At 37.3% G+C, this 17403-nt stretch overlaps 1 protein-coding gene across 7 annotated transcripts in view; it reads right to left on the reverse strand.

Annotated features, from left to right (window-relative positions):
- Positions 1 to 4193: 4193 nt before the first annotated feature.
- The window catches only part of EFR3A (EFR3 homolog A), a 102685-nt gene continuing 89475 nt past the window's right edge, over positions 4194 to 17403 (reverse strand). For 5 of the 7 annotated variants that reach the window (XM_074840069.1, XM_074840043.1, XM_074840250.1 and 2 more), the window contains 6 exons: positions 17131 to 17181; positions 14022 to 14110; positions 10307 to 10355; positions 9100 to 9203; positions 8431 to 8480; positions 4194 to 7220 (listed from right to left, as the gene is read on the reverse strand). In XM_074840069.1, the coding sequence (XP_074696170.1) occupies positions 7115 to 7220; positions 8431 to 8480; positions 9100 to 9203; positions 10307 to 10355; positions 14022 to 14110; positions 17131 to 17181 (449 nt within the window). In that variant the 3' untranslated portion in view covers positions 4194 to 7114. The remainder of the gene's footprint in view (positions 7221 to 8430; positions 8481 to 9099; positions 9204 to 10306; positions 10356 to 14021; positions 14111 to 17130; positions 17182 to 17403) is intronic. The other 2 variants (XM_074839980.1, XM_074840161.1) reach the window with 2 other exon arrangements.

A 17403-nucleotide genomic window follows, 5' to 3' on the forward strand; every position in this document is an offset into this window, starting at 1 on the left:
GGTCAGAGGACTCTCCCCTTGGGTCAGGACGCTGCCCAAGGAAACTCCTCGAGGTACTTTGGGTCGGGACGCTGCCCTGAGCAGGTCCTCGAGGTTGAGAGCCCTCACTTTCTAGGTGAGTGATAGAGCGTTTTGGGTTGTCGTTAAACCCTAGGCTGTGAAGCTTTGTTTTTCGTTTTGGGTTCTCGTTAAACCCACGAAGTGAAGTTTACGTTTGGGGTTCCCGTTAAACCCCTAGGCTATGAAGCTGTGTTTTTCGTTTTGGGTTCTCGTTAAACCCACGAAGTGAAGTTTTCGTTTGGGGTTGTCGTTAAACCCCTGGGGTGTGAGGCTTTGTTTTACGTTTCGGGTTCCCGTTAAACCCTAGGAAGTGAAGTTTTCGTTTGGGGTTGTCGTTAAACCCCCGGGGAGTGGGGCTTTGTAAAGTATTTCGGGTTACTGTCAAACCCCAGAAAGTTATTCTGTTCTCCTCTTGTGGACATCCGGATCTGTAATCTACGGAGAGCTGACTGGTGGTTTTATGGAAAAAATAAATCTATTTATTTTTTTAAATTGGTGGTGGGTTGCTTATTTGGAAGCCTCCGTAACAATCAGTGACAGAGATGGGGATCGAGTGCACCCTCAGCAAGTTTGCAGATGACACCAAGCTGAGTGGTGTGGTTGACATGCCTGAGGGATGATGCCATCCAGAGGGACCTGAACAAGCTTAAGAAGTGGATCCATGGGAACCATGAGGTTCAAGAAGGCCAAGTGCAAGGTCCTGCACATTGGTGGGGGGAACCCCCAATATTGATACAGGCTGGGGGATGAAGGGATTGAGAGCAGCCCTGTGGAGAAGGACTTGGGGGTGTCGGTTGATGAAAGCTGGACATGAGCTGACAATGTGTGATCACAGCCGAAGAAGCCAACTGCATCCTGGGCTGCATCACAAGAAGTGTGGCCAGCAGGTTGAGGGAGGGGATTCTCCCTCTCTACTCCACTCTCATGAGACCCCACCTGCCGTGCTGTGTCCAGCTCTGGGGTCCTCAGCAGAGGAAAGGCATGGACCTGTTGAAGGGAGACCAGAGGAGGGCCACAAAAATGATCAGAGGGCTAGAACACCTCTGCTGTGAGGACAGGCTGAGAGAGTTGGGGTTATTCAGCCTGGAGAAGGCTCCAGGGAAACCTTATAGCAGCCTTCCAGTACTTAAAGGGGGTTTATAAGAAAGATGGGAACAGATGTTTTAGTATAGCCTGTTGTGATAGGACAAGGGGTAATGGTTTTAAACTAAAAGAGGGTAGATTCAGACTAGATATAAGGAAGAATTTTTTTATGATGAGGGTGGTGAAACACTGGAACAGGTTACCCAGAGAGGTGGTAGCTGCCCCATCCCTGGAACCATTCAAGGTCAGGTTGGACGGGGCTCTGAGCAACCTGATCTAGTGGAAGGTGTCCCTGCTTATTGCAGGGGGGTTGGACTAGATGACCTTTAAAGGTCCCATTCAACCCAAACCATTCTATGGCTCACTAACATGTCTTAGAACAAAAAGTGTTGCTACAAACTTTCTAGTGATTCAGCTGCTCTGAAAGGTCTGGATTTCTTCTCTATAATCTCATTCTACAGGGTTGAACTTTGTCACAAAAGTATTCCTTACAGATCAATGTCTGTATCCTAATGCTGCATACAGAAATGCTAACGTGTCTTCTTCTAGAGCATGAAGCAGTTACCTAAACCATATCATTTGATCTCCTTGTGGGAACTAAATGTTGTGAGAACAGCAGGTGAAAATGCCAGTGAATGTTCTTGGATGAGCAGATAATATTCTGTAAGCCTCTGGCTGGTGGTATTCCACCTGCGGTATTTTTTCCTACATTAAAATTGCAAAGGATTAGAGCAGTGCAGAAAAAAAGAAAACTATCAAAAAAAATCCAAATCAAAAACAAACCCAAAAGGTATTTCAGCTATGTGAATCCCACTGCCTACAATGGCTACACCCTTAGTGAAATAAAACAGAACATAAAGACTTTCTTCAAGGGAAGGCAGAGGATAGCTAAATGATGTGAGAAATTCTATCTGCAGACAAGATTTTAATTAACTTTGATTTTACTTTTCCCCACACACATTATGCTGTATAGAAAGAGGGCATTTCAGTACTCAAGCGAAATGCTACAAATCTGCAAAATGCTCATTTTTTCCAGTGCTGAGGATGAGATCTGCATTACACTGATATGTTTACTTGTTTCAGGACTGAAACTTTTATCAGCCTTCTATCACATAGTGATGAAAAACTATTTTATATTTCACAGCGTTTATAAATAAAAATGATAAGGTCAGATAGTTAATAAACTGAAATGGGAAAAATTGGCCTTTAAACAAGTGAATTGTGCTTAATAACACAAGTTCATTTCTCTGATTGATAGCAGTGCTGCTGCTCTGAAGCCTGAATGTAAAATAACACGGTTAAGATAAAAAATCATCCCTTTCTACTAATTATTAGAAACTAGTATTACATTCATGCTTATGCAAATAACACATGCATATGTTCACTCAGAGATATGAATTTTCTGATTGCAGAGATAGAGATAGATCATTTGAATCGACCAAGTAACAGAGAAATTACAATATAAATGAGCTGATATTCAGGCAATGCTGTCACCACTTCCTTCAGGCTTTTTTCAGTATGTCTTATTTCAGGACGAATCTAACAACAAGATCGTTTTGTAGAGTAATTACTACCATCTGAATTTTGTTGATAAAGAGAAGTCTTGAATAAATAAATCTAGCTATGATTAGCTAATTTATTCTCAGAGGTCAGTGCTAAAATAAAAAAAATAAGCAGAACAAGACATTTAGCACAGCTTTTTTCTTTCTTTCATTCTCACAGTAGCTTTACACTATATTTTTCAAAGATTTGGGGCATAGCTGGCCAAATCCTAGTTGCTTCCCCAAAGTGAACTAATTTATTAATCACTAATCTAAAAAGATTTCCTACTTCATTAGACAATGATTTACTTATTTTAACCTTTTAAGCACTTATTCTTTGTCTGTAAGCTGATAAAAGTATTAAAGATTTGGGAATATGATTTCATAAACAACTTAATTTAGGAAGACATGGACTCTGAAAACCAGCACTATTCAGGTGTACTCGTCTTGATCACAGTATCATCAAAACTGGGAGCAATGAATGAGTTAAGTCTTTCAAACAAAGGCAACTGAAGAAGCAAAAACTTCCAGACAGAAACTCCCCCAGTACCCAGAAAGCTCTTAACAGGTCACCTTTGCTTTGTCTTACAACTGCAGTGGCTGCTGCTATTGTCCCTCCTTGTCTGGTCTCATGTGGCAGGGTGACAGAATCTCTTACTCACCTCTACACCTTCATTTTAGATATGATTTAAAATAATCTCCCAAGTGTGGCGACTATTTTCTCCCTGGATTGTTTTGAGGTATCCATCATCAAATCCTGTTCAGACCAAGGTGAGCAAGAAAAAAGGCTGATGACCACGTATCTTAATAGCAGGTTCCGAGATGCATGATAAGTCATAGATTATAGAAAGAAGATGCCTACCCTCTAAAATTTCCTAAACATACACTAAGTTTTAATTAATGTCTGCAAAAATTGCAATAGAGGAGCAAGGGAAAAAAAGACGATGATAAAGTCCTGTCTGTATTAGGACATATCTCACATGAGCTAGAGAAGGTCTCGACTTCTTCAAAATAGAAAAAAAAAATTGTTCTTCCTACTTCTCTCAGGGTGCACCATTAAAATAATTTAAATAAATGAATGCTACCAAAAAAAGGAAGTAACAAACAGCCCCATTAGACGGCATCACTGTTTGAAAAATGCTGCCTGTGGGTAAGCTGTATATGGACCTTTGCATGTACTGACAACTTTATTCCTTGAAATTGATACTACAAACCCAATACATTTTTTAACTGGGGAGGCAGACCTGAAAAGTATAGCTTATTTATCTTCTTGAAGCTTATTTGCTATTAGGAAATGACTTTTGCATTGTTGCATTCTCAAATTTTGGTGGTCTTAGCAATAGCAATGGTTTAATCATAAATAAAAGTAGTAGTTTAATAATGTTGCAATGCTTTAACATTTGGGAAAACAGAGGTGTGTAAAATGAGGTCTATTTTAAACGCAAAAAAATACCATCATTGACATTTTAATTGTGAGCAATAAAAATTAAATGACACCTTAGAAAAGACTGTTTTTAAATTTTGGTTTATTTTATTGCTTAAATATAGATTGCACAGTGTGTTCTTACATTTACTGAAACTGGTTCATTACGTACAGTACAGAAGATATGACCATCAGAACAGCAAACAAATTAGCCCTACTCTGATTTTGGACAACAGGCTATTTCTATCTTTTGAAATTAACATGGATTTAATTTACTTTAAAGTGACCCACTACCAAAAGCTATAATTTTTCAAAATTACATAATGGGAGAGAGAACCCAAAGCAAAAGCTGGAATACATTTAAATAGCTGGATACCAATTTATAAACATTGTGACAGTACTCAATGTGTTGCAGATAACAGAGGGCCAGTATACACATGGAGCTTTTAAGTTCTGCAACTTGCTCAAGAACATAAAGAGATAAGTGAAACACAGCAGCTTTATACTGTACGACAGCATTCTTAATTCATTTGGTTTCATTCATTAGCTACATATAACAATAGCTACCAAAACAGTAAGTTTTACAGTCACTCCTGTCTCCCACCTGGCTACAAAGGCCAGAGTGAACCAATTATCAACTTACAGACTCCCTGAATTTCCAGAAAGGAAGAAATTAAATATCATGTGAATACACAGAGTGTTACAAGCTCTTCATTCCCTGCACAATACCTGCACAACACCTGCATTTCCCAAACAAAGTTCATTTGAACACTGAAAACATGGTAACCTACCATTAGCATAAATGAAAAGTACTTCATAAACAGAACAAAAAGTGAAATGCTGAATCTGGTTATTTTCACATGCAGCATTCATGCAACAGAATTCAATCACAGAAACAATCCTGTATTTACAGCACAGTCTTCATACTGCAAGAGTGCAAACAGAAGTACATTCTTTATTTCTTAGACTCCTCATTTTCTTTTTGTACAAAAGCACACAGTGTTGTTCTTAAAAAATGACAGAGTGGATAAGTGTTTTACATTGTATCCCTAGGTTAGATTTACTATTAAAAAAATTACACTCTTTATATAGGCCAAAATTATGTCTATTATATCTTACCTTAAAAAAAACCCCAAAAAGTGAAAACTAAAAGCTAGAGTCTTATTTATTTGTAGACTGTGGTCTGATCAGGCTGATACGCTGCAGCAGTAAAAATCACAACGGAATGCTGTAGATAAGGGGCTGTTTCGTCATCCACTAACAGCTGTGATTGCACTGTTAAACTGAAAAGAAGGTCTCAATTACCTTTTGAGTTTTGCGAATGCTTTCTGAAAGTCTCAGCATGTTATCTCATAGGTTTAAGTAGCTGATATTTCTCTGATGTTATGCCACGTCAGGCTGTTGAAAGCAGTCCAGTGGAATACTGTACTACATTTCAAAAAACTTAAAATCCTTTTTACAGTGGGTTTGCAAATGCTCAAAACAGTCAGCAAATTAGATGGCCTGATAACCATTCCAATCTTAGAATTATGCAATCATAGATTAATTTAGGTTGGGACTTCTGAAGGTCATCTAAACCAAGCTCCTGCTCAAAGCAGGGCTAACTGAAGTTAGATCACTTTGTTCATGGCCTGATCACTGTTCATCTAAACTGCTGGCTAACTTAAATGTCTTACATTCATTATAGATTATTTGAGATCATTCATTCGTGTTTGTGCTGCTTCAGTCAGATTCAGATAGATTAAGGGACTTCAAACTTACTATTCATGGCATCAACAAAAGCTGCTTTTCCTTTTTGCCTGCAGAATTCAGTGAGTCATAAAAACAGCCTTGACAATTATCATCAAAAGGTCAGTGATTTACTGTATCAGTTTTACTTTCTGTGCGTTTGAATAGTATACTCAGATACATAAACCTATGAAAGTTACCATATTCTTCTTATTTCTAGAAAAGTTTGAGAAATGAAATGAATGAACACAAAGATGCATCTCTAAAAATGCTTTTGCTTGAAAACATAGGTAATAAATTCTTGGTCTTTAAATGGTTTCATCCAGTTTTCTTTCAATTTCTAAAATATCATTAAAAAGCTGTAATAAACTACAGAGAAATACCTCATAGAATATATTTGTAATTTCCATATTTATGATTTAAAATGCCCTCAGTTTATTTTCTGCTATACTAAATATATCTCTCATGTATTTATACTAAAGCAGACAGTAAAATACTACTGCATTTTCAAAAGTACAGTCTGTAAACCATACACCTTAAGACATGAAAAATATTGCACAATTCAGTGCTTCAGGAGGAGATTTATCCTCTCTTATGCAAAGCAGTTAACTTTTAGCAAAAAACACAGGACATATACTGGGCATATACATCTAAAAAGCATGTTATGTGATGCATCAAAAAAAAATACTTAACAAGTGTCCATTAATTCATTTACTGTACTTGAACACATGTAAGGTATTGTTTTTTTCCATATATTTCAAAATAAATAAGTTGACCAACTATGACAGCATGAACAAAAGGGAGCTAAGGTAGTGCTCCACTGGCTACATTTAACAAGATGAAGCAAGCCAAAGCATTCTATTTAGATATATAATTGAGGTGGATAGGAGAAAAAACAAGCAAACAAAAAAACCAAGAAAGCTTTAACGGTTCTTCAGTTACAATGTCTCAAATTAAAGGAATTTACAGAAATACGAATTCCTAGAGTAACTGAAATATTCACCTATATGGCAAAACAAGGTTTAGATCTGACTTTTATGTGTACTTAAATATGAAAAAGAAGAAACATAATATATGAAAAACCTAACTTCAAATATATTACAGAAGAAAACAACTCAAGACAGTCTCATGAGTTTGGCTAGAGAAATCTGTATTTGGCTCATGTCCATCATTGTTTTAAAGTTAGTTTAGATGAAATAAACAACAAAATTTGAAAACTCATCTTGTTCTTTCTATTGTACTCTACTCTAAATAATGTCCAGCAGACTTCAGAAGACACTTAATACACACAAAGATCTGGAAACTTCATCTCATAGACTGGAACAGACTGGTAATGAGCATGTCCAGCAGTAATGGTCATCGTTCCTGAGGGGCTAGGTGGAGGACTGTGTGAGAAGAACAATCAATACATATAATTTGTATTTATATGGATTGCTTTCTTTTTTACAATTTTTTATATTAATAGATGAGAAACAAGAGTAAACTACTTCCCCCCCCACCCCACCCCCCTCCCCAACTATCAGTATTTTATTCTATTCCTGAAAAAGTAATGAAATTATCATGCCTTGTTTTTTGTACTCTGGTCTAAATCATCAACTTCACTGATGTTAGAGAACTATGAAAATGCATTTTATTACTAACAAATATTATTTATACTATACAATGGATGTGCACAACTATAATAATGTCATGTACCACTTTGGGTGTTCAGTATTTAATTTCTTTCTTAAACAGATACAGCAATGGGAAAACAACAGCATTGTTCAATACTACTGATATACTTAGAAATATTGTAAGAACATGGCATGTTTTCTGGATATTCTCCACTATCTAAAAGATTCAAAATAATAACAAGAAAATTAGTGACTGTTTTAGGGAAGACTACTCTTTTTCAGTGTACCGGTTTTGGCTGGTATAGTTAATTTTCTTTACAGTACCTTGTATGGGGCTATGTTTTGGTTTTGTGCCCAAATCAGTGTTGGTAACACAGGGATGTTTTAGCTATTGCTGAGCAGTGCTCACACAGCACCAAGGCCTTTCTGCTTCTCATGCTGCCCTGCCATTGTGTGTAGGCTGGGGGGTGGGCAAGAAGCTGACCCCAACTGACCAAAGGGATATTCCACACCATATGACGTCATGCTCAGCAGTAATAGGTTTCAGGGAAGAATGAGGAAGAGGAGGATGTTTGGAGTTATGGCGTTTGTCTTCCCACGTAACCGTTGTGCATGATGGAGCCCTGCTTTCCTAGAAGTGGCTAAATACCTGCCTGATGATGGGAAGCAGTGAATGAATTTCCTATTTTGCTTTGCTCGCGTGCACAGCTTTTGTTTTGTCTATTGAACTGTTCCTATCTCAACCCAGGGGTTTTCTCACTTTTACCCTTCCAATTCTCTTCCCCATCCCACAGAGGGGGAGTAAGCCAGCAGCTGTGTGGGGCTGAAATGCCTACCAGGGTTAAACCACAACATTCAGTTAAGTTAATTGTTTTCTGCCTATTACATGTGTTTAAGAACACTATGACATGACCATCTGCAAGTAGTCACAATTGTTTTATAACTCATTTTTCATTCATCATATTCTTGCATAAAGCCTTACCGAATGGTGAGTTCCAGTATCTGTGCAAGTCTATCATGAAGCAAGTTTGCCTAAGAAAAAAAAAATTAAAATTGAATTATTAACTACTATATATTGAACCAATCTAAAATGAATGTGCCAGGCCATACTTGGTGAGTGTGTTCCATGTCACCACATGGCAAATCTAGGCAGCAGTTCCTGTTTCAATTTCTTTTCTCATTGCTGCAAGGATTCTGAGCCCTGAAGAGGCTTTGAGATTGAGTGAGCCTGTCTTGGAGTACAAGGAATATACAGCAAGTTTTGCTACTGCAGATAGGAGTTTAACAAACCTGAAATACACTTAGTTATTCGAAATCTATGATGGGGTAACTACTGCTCCAGTTATCCCAGGATGAAATAGGAATGGACAGTGAATCTTGCCTTCAAAGACAGCAAGGAAAACGTTAAGATGAAGAGTGTATGAGATTTCCATTCCTTTTCAAATGGTCTAGGAACAATCAAAAGCACACTTTAAATAACTGGTATGTCCCGACATTGATATTAGGGGAGACAATAACTGAAGACAAAGAACTGAATTTCTGTGGCAGTAACAGCAGCAGTGACATAAGATAAATCACCTTTAGCCAGCTCATCCTCATTAATACTTATACTAGTATCTTCGATGCTGTATAATACTTTTCAGAAACTCACTTTGGTTTCACATTGTGCTGCGATTTCTTCAAATGGCGCTTTTTGGAACTTTTCAATCACAAGGCGCCTTTTTTCTTTTTCCTGTTCTTCAAGTCCATTGTTATCTTAAAAAAATTTTAAAAAAATAAAGAAAAATGTAATCTTTTCCTATCAAGAATAAGTGATATAAACCTTCAAATTGCACTGCAAAAGGAAACAAGCACTGTATTTGAAGTGATGCAACCATACAAAAGAGAGCTTTCATCTGTCATGGCTTCTAAATCAAAATGCAGATACAATTTTAGGGAGCTGGTTTGAGGACCCCAGTTTTGCCCCTTTCTTGCTATGTGCTTTAAGTATGAGTACATCCAGGCTTGTTTCTGCTTTATTATCTGGCTCAAGACTGCACTTCTCACTCACTAAACACAACTTCAGCCTCAAGAGAAAAGAAGGGATATCCTCCCTCCAAGTATCATGCAGACAGGTGGGCAGAATTTTCTGTCAGAATTTGGGAAAAGTGAGTTCAACCTCCCTAGACTGAGTGAACCTACAACCAACTGGGACTTTCCAGCATCTAGTGAATTTAAGTGTCTAAGTGATTAGGCAAGTTTGGAAAACTGCCAGATTGAATTATTGTCTTAAATGTCAGTGTCTATTGTTTAAACCATGTCTAATCCATATTTTGGATGAGATTTTGGGGGACTGGACAGCATTAATTAGCAATTACTTATAGTGATATGAAATAAGGAAACTGGATAATTTTGAGTTCTGGTAGCTGGGTCATTTGTCAGAAAAAGATTATTTTAAAAAATTGAGTGTTTATGAAGTCCACAATGTGTACCTTACAATCTATTTTCTGAATGCACTAAAGACCTGAAAATCTTATTACATAAGAAATATTTAAGTTGCTTTATAAATAATCACTCAATGGAATTTGAAAAATCTCACATAATTTATAGCTTGGCCTATAAGGGCAAATTTAATATATGACAGGCACTTCCAGATGCTTTTCATTCAGACACATTAGCTTCAGAAAATGAATTCACTGAAATTATCAAGGTATCATTTCAGAAATTTAGAAATAACTAACAAGTTTTAAATAAATTTATTACCTGAAGAGAAACAAATGTAATATTTTAATTATGTTATTCTGGCCACACCTTCTTCTCTAGTAATTCCACAGTAATCTAGAACTATGCTGCATAAACACAATTGTAATAAATCTTACCGATTGCTTTCTTCAAAGCTTCAAAGGTGATTTCTTCAGTGTTATCAACCTAAACACAAAGAAACAAAACCCCTTAAATCTCACATATAACATATAAGCTTCTAAAAAATAAGCAATTTTAAATACAGAAGGGCAAAATGGCCACAGAGCTTTTCTGCCTCACAAGTTTCTAATAGCTTTATCTGGAGTTTCTATGACAGCCCACAAATCATTAATTCATGTTTTTAAGCCACTGCAATTAGTGAGGAAATTGTTATCAAAGGAGATCAAGGAAAACTTTCCAAATTCTAGTCAAGATGGGCTATGGCAACAATACTTTGGAAAAGGACTTGAATTTTGGAGAACCCTCCTTTGGGTCAGCAATATGCTGTGGTGTTTCTATACTGTTAAGCCTCAGTACTGGTTCTTACACAGCTATTGTGAATCACAGCAACTGGTCCTGAGACTAGCTGAGTTACCAGCAATCTGCTACGAAAATAAGAGATGGTAGTGAAGGGTACAGTGGAAAATGGTTATTGCTTTAGGCTAACTTCATGCCAGTATGGGCTCCAAATAATTTGGTGCTTATGTCATAAACATTGGAGCTAAAGTGCTCTTCATAACAAGCTATGTCTGATGCACTGAGAAAAATTGTTCATTTAGCAATGTGAATACCCATTTGCTGCTGCAGATGTACTGCATTAGGAATCGCTTGGGGCTGCAAAATTACCAAAGATGCATGAACATTTCTCTGAAGAGCTCCAGCTCATGGATCTTTGTGTTCCAGTTCTTTATAGATCTAGAGTTTCTGTATCAGTAAGCATATTTACAGTGAAACCACTGTGATAGTATTAGGGGAGAATGCTTAGATGGCAGAACAGTGTTCACCTGAATATAACATGGTTTCTTGGCTTGGACTGCCTTACTTTAAACCTTCAAAACAAACTACATGTAAACAGGCAGCACTTTTATCTTTAACACTAATTGTTTAGAATGGTCTAATATGATTTAAGATAAAAGATCTGTAAGGTAGCAAAAAGTTTATTTCACCCAATTAAGAAGAGACTGAATTCTTTCAAATTTTTAATTCATTGACTTGACCTACTGTAAATGGAAAAGCCAAAAGTAGCTGTTTCCTTTTCACATCAGTGTTATTTCAGAAGATGGGGCTGTAAATGATGCTTTTCTAACAGATTTTACTACATTAGCATTGTATTCTCTACCTCTGAATATATAAAAGGTTAATAAATAAACAGCAAAACACCCTTTATGTCAAATATTTGTGGTTATAGCTAGAGATTAACAGCATGCAGGTTTTTAAATAATCACCTTTTATATGATTCATATTTGGTAAATTTTACTTGTTTATGGAAGCCTTACAGATTTCTAATTAATATCCACAGTAGTTGCTGATATTAGCCAGCATTATACTTGGCTATTAATATCACAGAAGCACTAGCAGCTTTTACAAGTGCTTTCATCTTAAAAATGAAGATAACTACGGAATAAACCATCTTCCTGAACAGGATTCACTAACACACGTGCCACAACAAGAAACTTTGATTGAGCTGACAAAAAACCTGCATTTCTTTGGTATACAATAATAGGTATTTTATGGATAAAGAGTCTTCTACCTCAGTGTAGAAGTGATACTATACATCGTTAATTCTAAAACTTACATTAAGTAGTTTATCCTCTCAATCACAGTCTTATGCTCCTTTTTTTTGCAGTTTAATTCTGCTGACAGTTATATATTATGCTATACTTACTAATTTACATAGCAAGAGAACCAGATTTAATATCCTTGTGGACTTCTTTCTTTTTTAACTCCTCCTGAGTTACATCCACTGTATCACCTTATGTTGCACGTGGCCAAAACCACGCACATTGAGGGAACAAGAATTAGCAAAAATTACAGAACACCATTACCAAGGGAACAGGCCACCCAGGGAAGTGGTAGAGTCACTATCCCTGGAGGTTCTTAAAAAACGTGTAGACATGGCACTTGGGGACATGGTCTAGCCTGGGGACTTGGCAGTGTTAGGTTAATGGTTGGACTCCATGATTTTAAGGGTCTTTTCCAACCTAAATAATTATATGATTAACCAATTGCAAGAGCATAATACTGGAGCCTCACTATGACTGAGATGTTCGTTCTGGTCTATCTATCAGTTTTTCAGTTGCTCATGATATAGGTATCAAGATGCAGTCAGCAAACTGGAAAATATTGGTCTTCCCTTTGCATTGTAAACAAACACTGTCAAGCAACTAAAGAAGGAAAGCTTTGTTCATTTGTTTCTGATTAATAAAAGTCTTATTTTTAAGTGAGACAAACAGTAATTCATTCTCTAAGACATGGTACCACATTAACTGAGAACCCATACAAAGATTTTGATTTATCTACAACTGCTATAGCCTCTCCAAAAAATGTCTATATATCAATGCTTAACATAACATCAGCATAATCATTTGGTATCTCAAATGGAAACTTCTCTCAATTAATTCTACTTTCAAAAGAGATGTTCAATCACATATAATCACATATAATACATGATTTTAAAAAGGATACTAATAGCAAACACCCCCATTCCTATTAGGAGCATTTACTTTCTTTAGAAAGCTAAAGATTGTGATAATCTGGCTTATTTTTCAAACCCCTTCTTTCTCCTAAACTTTTATCTAGTTTATCTGTATCCTTGCCAAGGCACAATAGCAAGAAGTGAACACAAAATATCATCTGAGTTATCATCAGCAGAAAGCAGTAAGGAATAATAATCATGCAAAACATAAATCACTTCTGTCAGTAAATTCTAAAATGAAGCTTGCTCCTTTGTAATAGGTTAACACTGCATTTTTAACTAACATCCAGCTCGCCTCTGTCCACACATTCTGTTTCATGTCCCTAGCTGGTTTGTGCTTGAAGATGCTAAAGGTAGGATTTATTTGCAGGTACAAGCACCTCAATTTCAACAGCTAATCTCAATTGCAACCAGCAGAAATCTGGTTAATAAAAAATCAGCAGAACCTTGGAAAAGATTCAGTAGAAACAGAAATTTATTTTAAGAAATACTTCAAATGAAGTGTCAAAAGATGTGGGATAATTTTAATTATAATGCAGTCTTCCTAAGGGATAATTAGCATCAGCTCCTGTACCCTACATATGAACTTTGTGTTGCTATCTTATCCTTCTTGTGACTTTAAAGCACTGTGTGCTAAACTCTTCTGGAAGGGAAAAGTGTATGTAGCCTGCCTAGTCTTTACCTGCCCCTCTCAAAGACAGCAGGTCTCCCACTAGTCTTATATCTGTCAGCCCCATGTGGATGAACAAGACTCATACTTCAAATGATGCAGGGATACAGATGCAGGAATTTATTTCAAAGATTTATTTCAAAAATTCAATTTATTTATTTCAAAATTCAAAGAACATATTTTAGAATATTTACTCATAAAATATTAGTTGTTTGGCATATATATGTATTGCTACCCCATATTCTGCAGTACTATCTGTAAAAACTATAGTGACAAAATACATTTTTAGAGCAAGATCAGTATCAGTGTCTTTGACAACACATTTCTACAAACACAGAAGTTAAAAAAACATCAAAACCCCAAAGCATTTTGAATAGAACAATTAGATATTAGAACAATAGAACAATTAGATATTAGATTTTCTGGGAAAGCTTCATTCACATCCCCCCCAAAGATGCTGCTTTAAAATATCCTGTGATTTTCATACCTTATCATCTGTGTTGTTGCCAGGCAGAATATCCACCTGAATAGATACCGTGTCCACAATGCTCTTCCTCCTGGAGAGTCTGTCCTCATCTAGAATTAAAACAACTTATCTTACTTTCTGTATAACAGTTGAAACATGATCAAATCTCTACACATCAGATGTAGATTTGTTTCTATATGCTTATTTAACCCAAGATCATCTATTTTAACATTTGGATTGTTGAGAAAAATGAACAGTTACTGTTCTAAATTATTAAATATGAAGGAAAATAACTTTTTTTTGTCCCTTCCCCCTCTCATCCCAGACCTTGCCAAATTTCCCTTGAAAGACCAGAATTTAAAAAAATGAGATCTTATTCAAATGCATAATAAATAACATAGCACATAATGATATATTGCTGCAGACTAATTTACATAAGCCTGAACTTTTTTTGTTGTTGTTGTTGTTGTGAAACTGAAATATTAAGATCTTGATTTGAAGGTACTCTGAAACAGAAAAGGACTTCTTGGAAGATGACTCATTGACTGGAGAAATGAAGATTTCTGAATGGAAATGAACAACGATGCTTCCTTATTCTTGTCGCTCCAAGTACCATATTCAATGAGTCTAAAAATCTACTTAGTGAAAAAAATTCTCTCCATTTCTAAGTTCCTACAAACATTTTAGCAAGTCCAGCTGGCTTAAAAAGTTGTCAGAATAAGACCAACTGCGCTGATACCAAAAGAAGCACAACAATTTCATTAACGCATTAGGAGATTATGATCAAATGATCCATCAGTTGATGGATTTTCCTTTTGTAACTGCATTCCTGAGATAATACACCAATAATCTTTTCTCATATTTGACAATATATTAACATAAGATTTCAAAAAAACCCCCAGTAAAAATACATTTACAGATGTGTCATGAGCATCCTCTGAGAAATGGAGACTTGAGTGGCCTGACTTTCATGTATCTCATTTACAAAACCATGAATTGCGATGCCATATTTTAGATTTTAGCCAAGATCAAGTCATTTGGATCTGGCCATTATTATTTGATGACTTGCACTGCATGTAGTCAGAAGCACCTACAGGCACTTGATACTAAGATAAGGAGAATGACTGTAAAGCTCTCCCACCACAACTTAATTTATTCTGGTTCTTCTGCAACCTTTGTTTAAACCACTTCTAGCAAAGTGCTTTGGCAGTGTAAATATTGAGCATGAACAAACAGAATTCATTCCAGCACAGCTGAACATACTCAGGTTTTAAAAATCAAGAAAGAACTTTCAGAAGTCATACAAATGAAATGCCATTTTAAGATGAAGAGGCAGTGAAAGAATAAGATTAGTGAAAACCACCAGAATTCTAGCTATCTTTGCCAGAGAGTCTGAGCATTTAAAGTGGCATTTTAAAGGATTTACTTGATTTTTAATCTCTGATGGCTCACTGTTACACAACCCAATACATACAGAGTCTGAGGAAAGCACCTTAGCCTTCAAGGGTAAACACAAGACAAAACTATATCTTTGCTGCCATCTTGCTGCTCTCTCTATAATTGACATGCAAACACCAGAAGATACATTTCTGGGACTACTCTGGATAGAGTTTATTTTTGTAATGGATGCCTCACTATACTTGCCTAATAAAAACGTCCATTCATTTCTAATTTTAAAATAATAAGTGGTAAATAAAAAATGTGAAAAATTGCAATTTTTTCCTGTTATATGGTATACAGCTCGTCTCCACACACACGAAGGAGCCCAGAGGCACGAGGGCAGTGGTGGAGCCCCAACACCCACTGCCTCAGCCCCTGCCAGGGCTGTCCCAGGAACCTTGGCCCCATGGCCTAGGGGTGGCACCCACCCCATGGGGCAATGGAAGCAGCTCTCTGGGTCACCTCACTGGCTGAGGTGGGATCAGTGACTGGGGTACAGGACACACTGTGTAATACAGGGGAACAGCACCTTGGGGTTGCACCAGGCTTAGTATGGGATGTTTAGGGATGGAAGCAAGGGTTGGGAAAAGGAGGATTGAGATGGTTTGAGAAGGAGGAAGCAAGGAAAAGAGAGGGATAAGGGGATAAAGGCATCAGTCCCATGTAAACTAGCTGCTGATCAGTACGTGCATCTGGCCATGCCCTGAGCCTCCTCAGTGCAGCCTGTCCCATCTTCTGAGTAAATCCCATTTCTCTTTTTCTGGGTGAGGGACTCTATTCTTTGCACAGATGTGTGCAGGGTGGTCTGAGCACAGCAACCGGAGTCAGAGCACAGGTCAGAAGGCCCGTGTGTCTGCGGGGAGCGAAGGTGCACAGCGCCAGTGCGTGATCACAAGGGAGTATCAAGCTGGACCAGCATGTGAGTAGGTCAAGTGGCCTGGGAGCCAGGGGGTGTCCGTGTGTGTCTGGCGCTCTGTGTGTCTCTCAGGTGCAGGCACCTGGAGAGACCAGGAGGCCCAGGCCAACTGTCAGAAAGACTATGGAACGTGGGGGGTTGACTGAGACCAATGTGTACACGCACATGTGCATTGGTGTGCACAAGGGGGATCTGGACCAGCAGCTGTGGGCCTTGGGGACACTCATGCTCAGATGTCAGTGACTGGGGAGACTGGGAACCAGGAGACAGCTGATGAGTAGACAGTGTCTAAGCCCAGCTACTGGTGGGATGCACACAGAACGCATGCATGTATACATGTCCTGCTAGTGGACCTTTATCCTCAACAGCCAATGAGTAAGATGAATCAGCATTCTGTGAACAGATGAGAGCTTTTTCCAACCTTTTACCAAGTTCCTGTAATGTCACTCAAAGAGGTAATTAATACTATCACAAAAATGATACCTATAGCCCTACTACCTGCTCAGGAAAAGAAAATAGGAAGCTACCATATTGTAGAGTTCCAAACCAAGAGTAAACACAAAGGCAAACCTTGTGGCAGCTAACATTGCTACAGGTATATCAAGGAGATAAACAAAAAAAAAAGTGGAAGGAAATACTAGGTACACTAAGTACAACACAATACCTGGCCTAAAGGTCTAAAGGCCTTCTAAAAGCGGGTTTTTTTTGTGCACATCATATACAGACACACCACAGCTAGTAGGAGAGCAGGCTGACCTACAAACTCATTTTTACCTTTTGACTTGTGTCTGCATTTATAAGGTTTTTTGCCTGATGGAAATAGAGCTAAATTTAAAAAAAAAAATATGTATAGAAAAAAAATTATTAAATGTACATTTAAATTATCAGCTTCCCCCCTCCCCCAAATAAAGAAGAGAACAAGGTACAAAAAGTTGCAAATATTGTCTTTCAAACTGATAAGAAGTACCAAAACCTGAAAGAGACAGGATGATGATTTTGTAAGTCATTGTTAAGTATTACATCATTGATATTCAGAAATAGTAGAAA

This window comes from Strix aluco, chromosome 1 (assembly GCF_031877795.1).
Source record: "Strix aluco isolate bStrAlu1 chromosome 1, bStrAlu1.hap1, whole genome shotgun sequence".
NCBI lineage: Eukaryota > Metazoa > Chordata > Aves > Strigiformes > Strigidae > Strix > Strix aluco.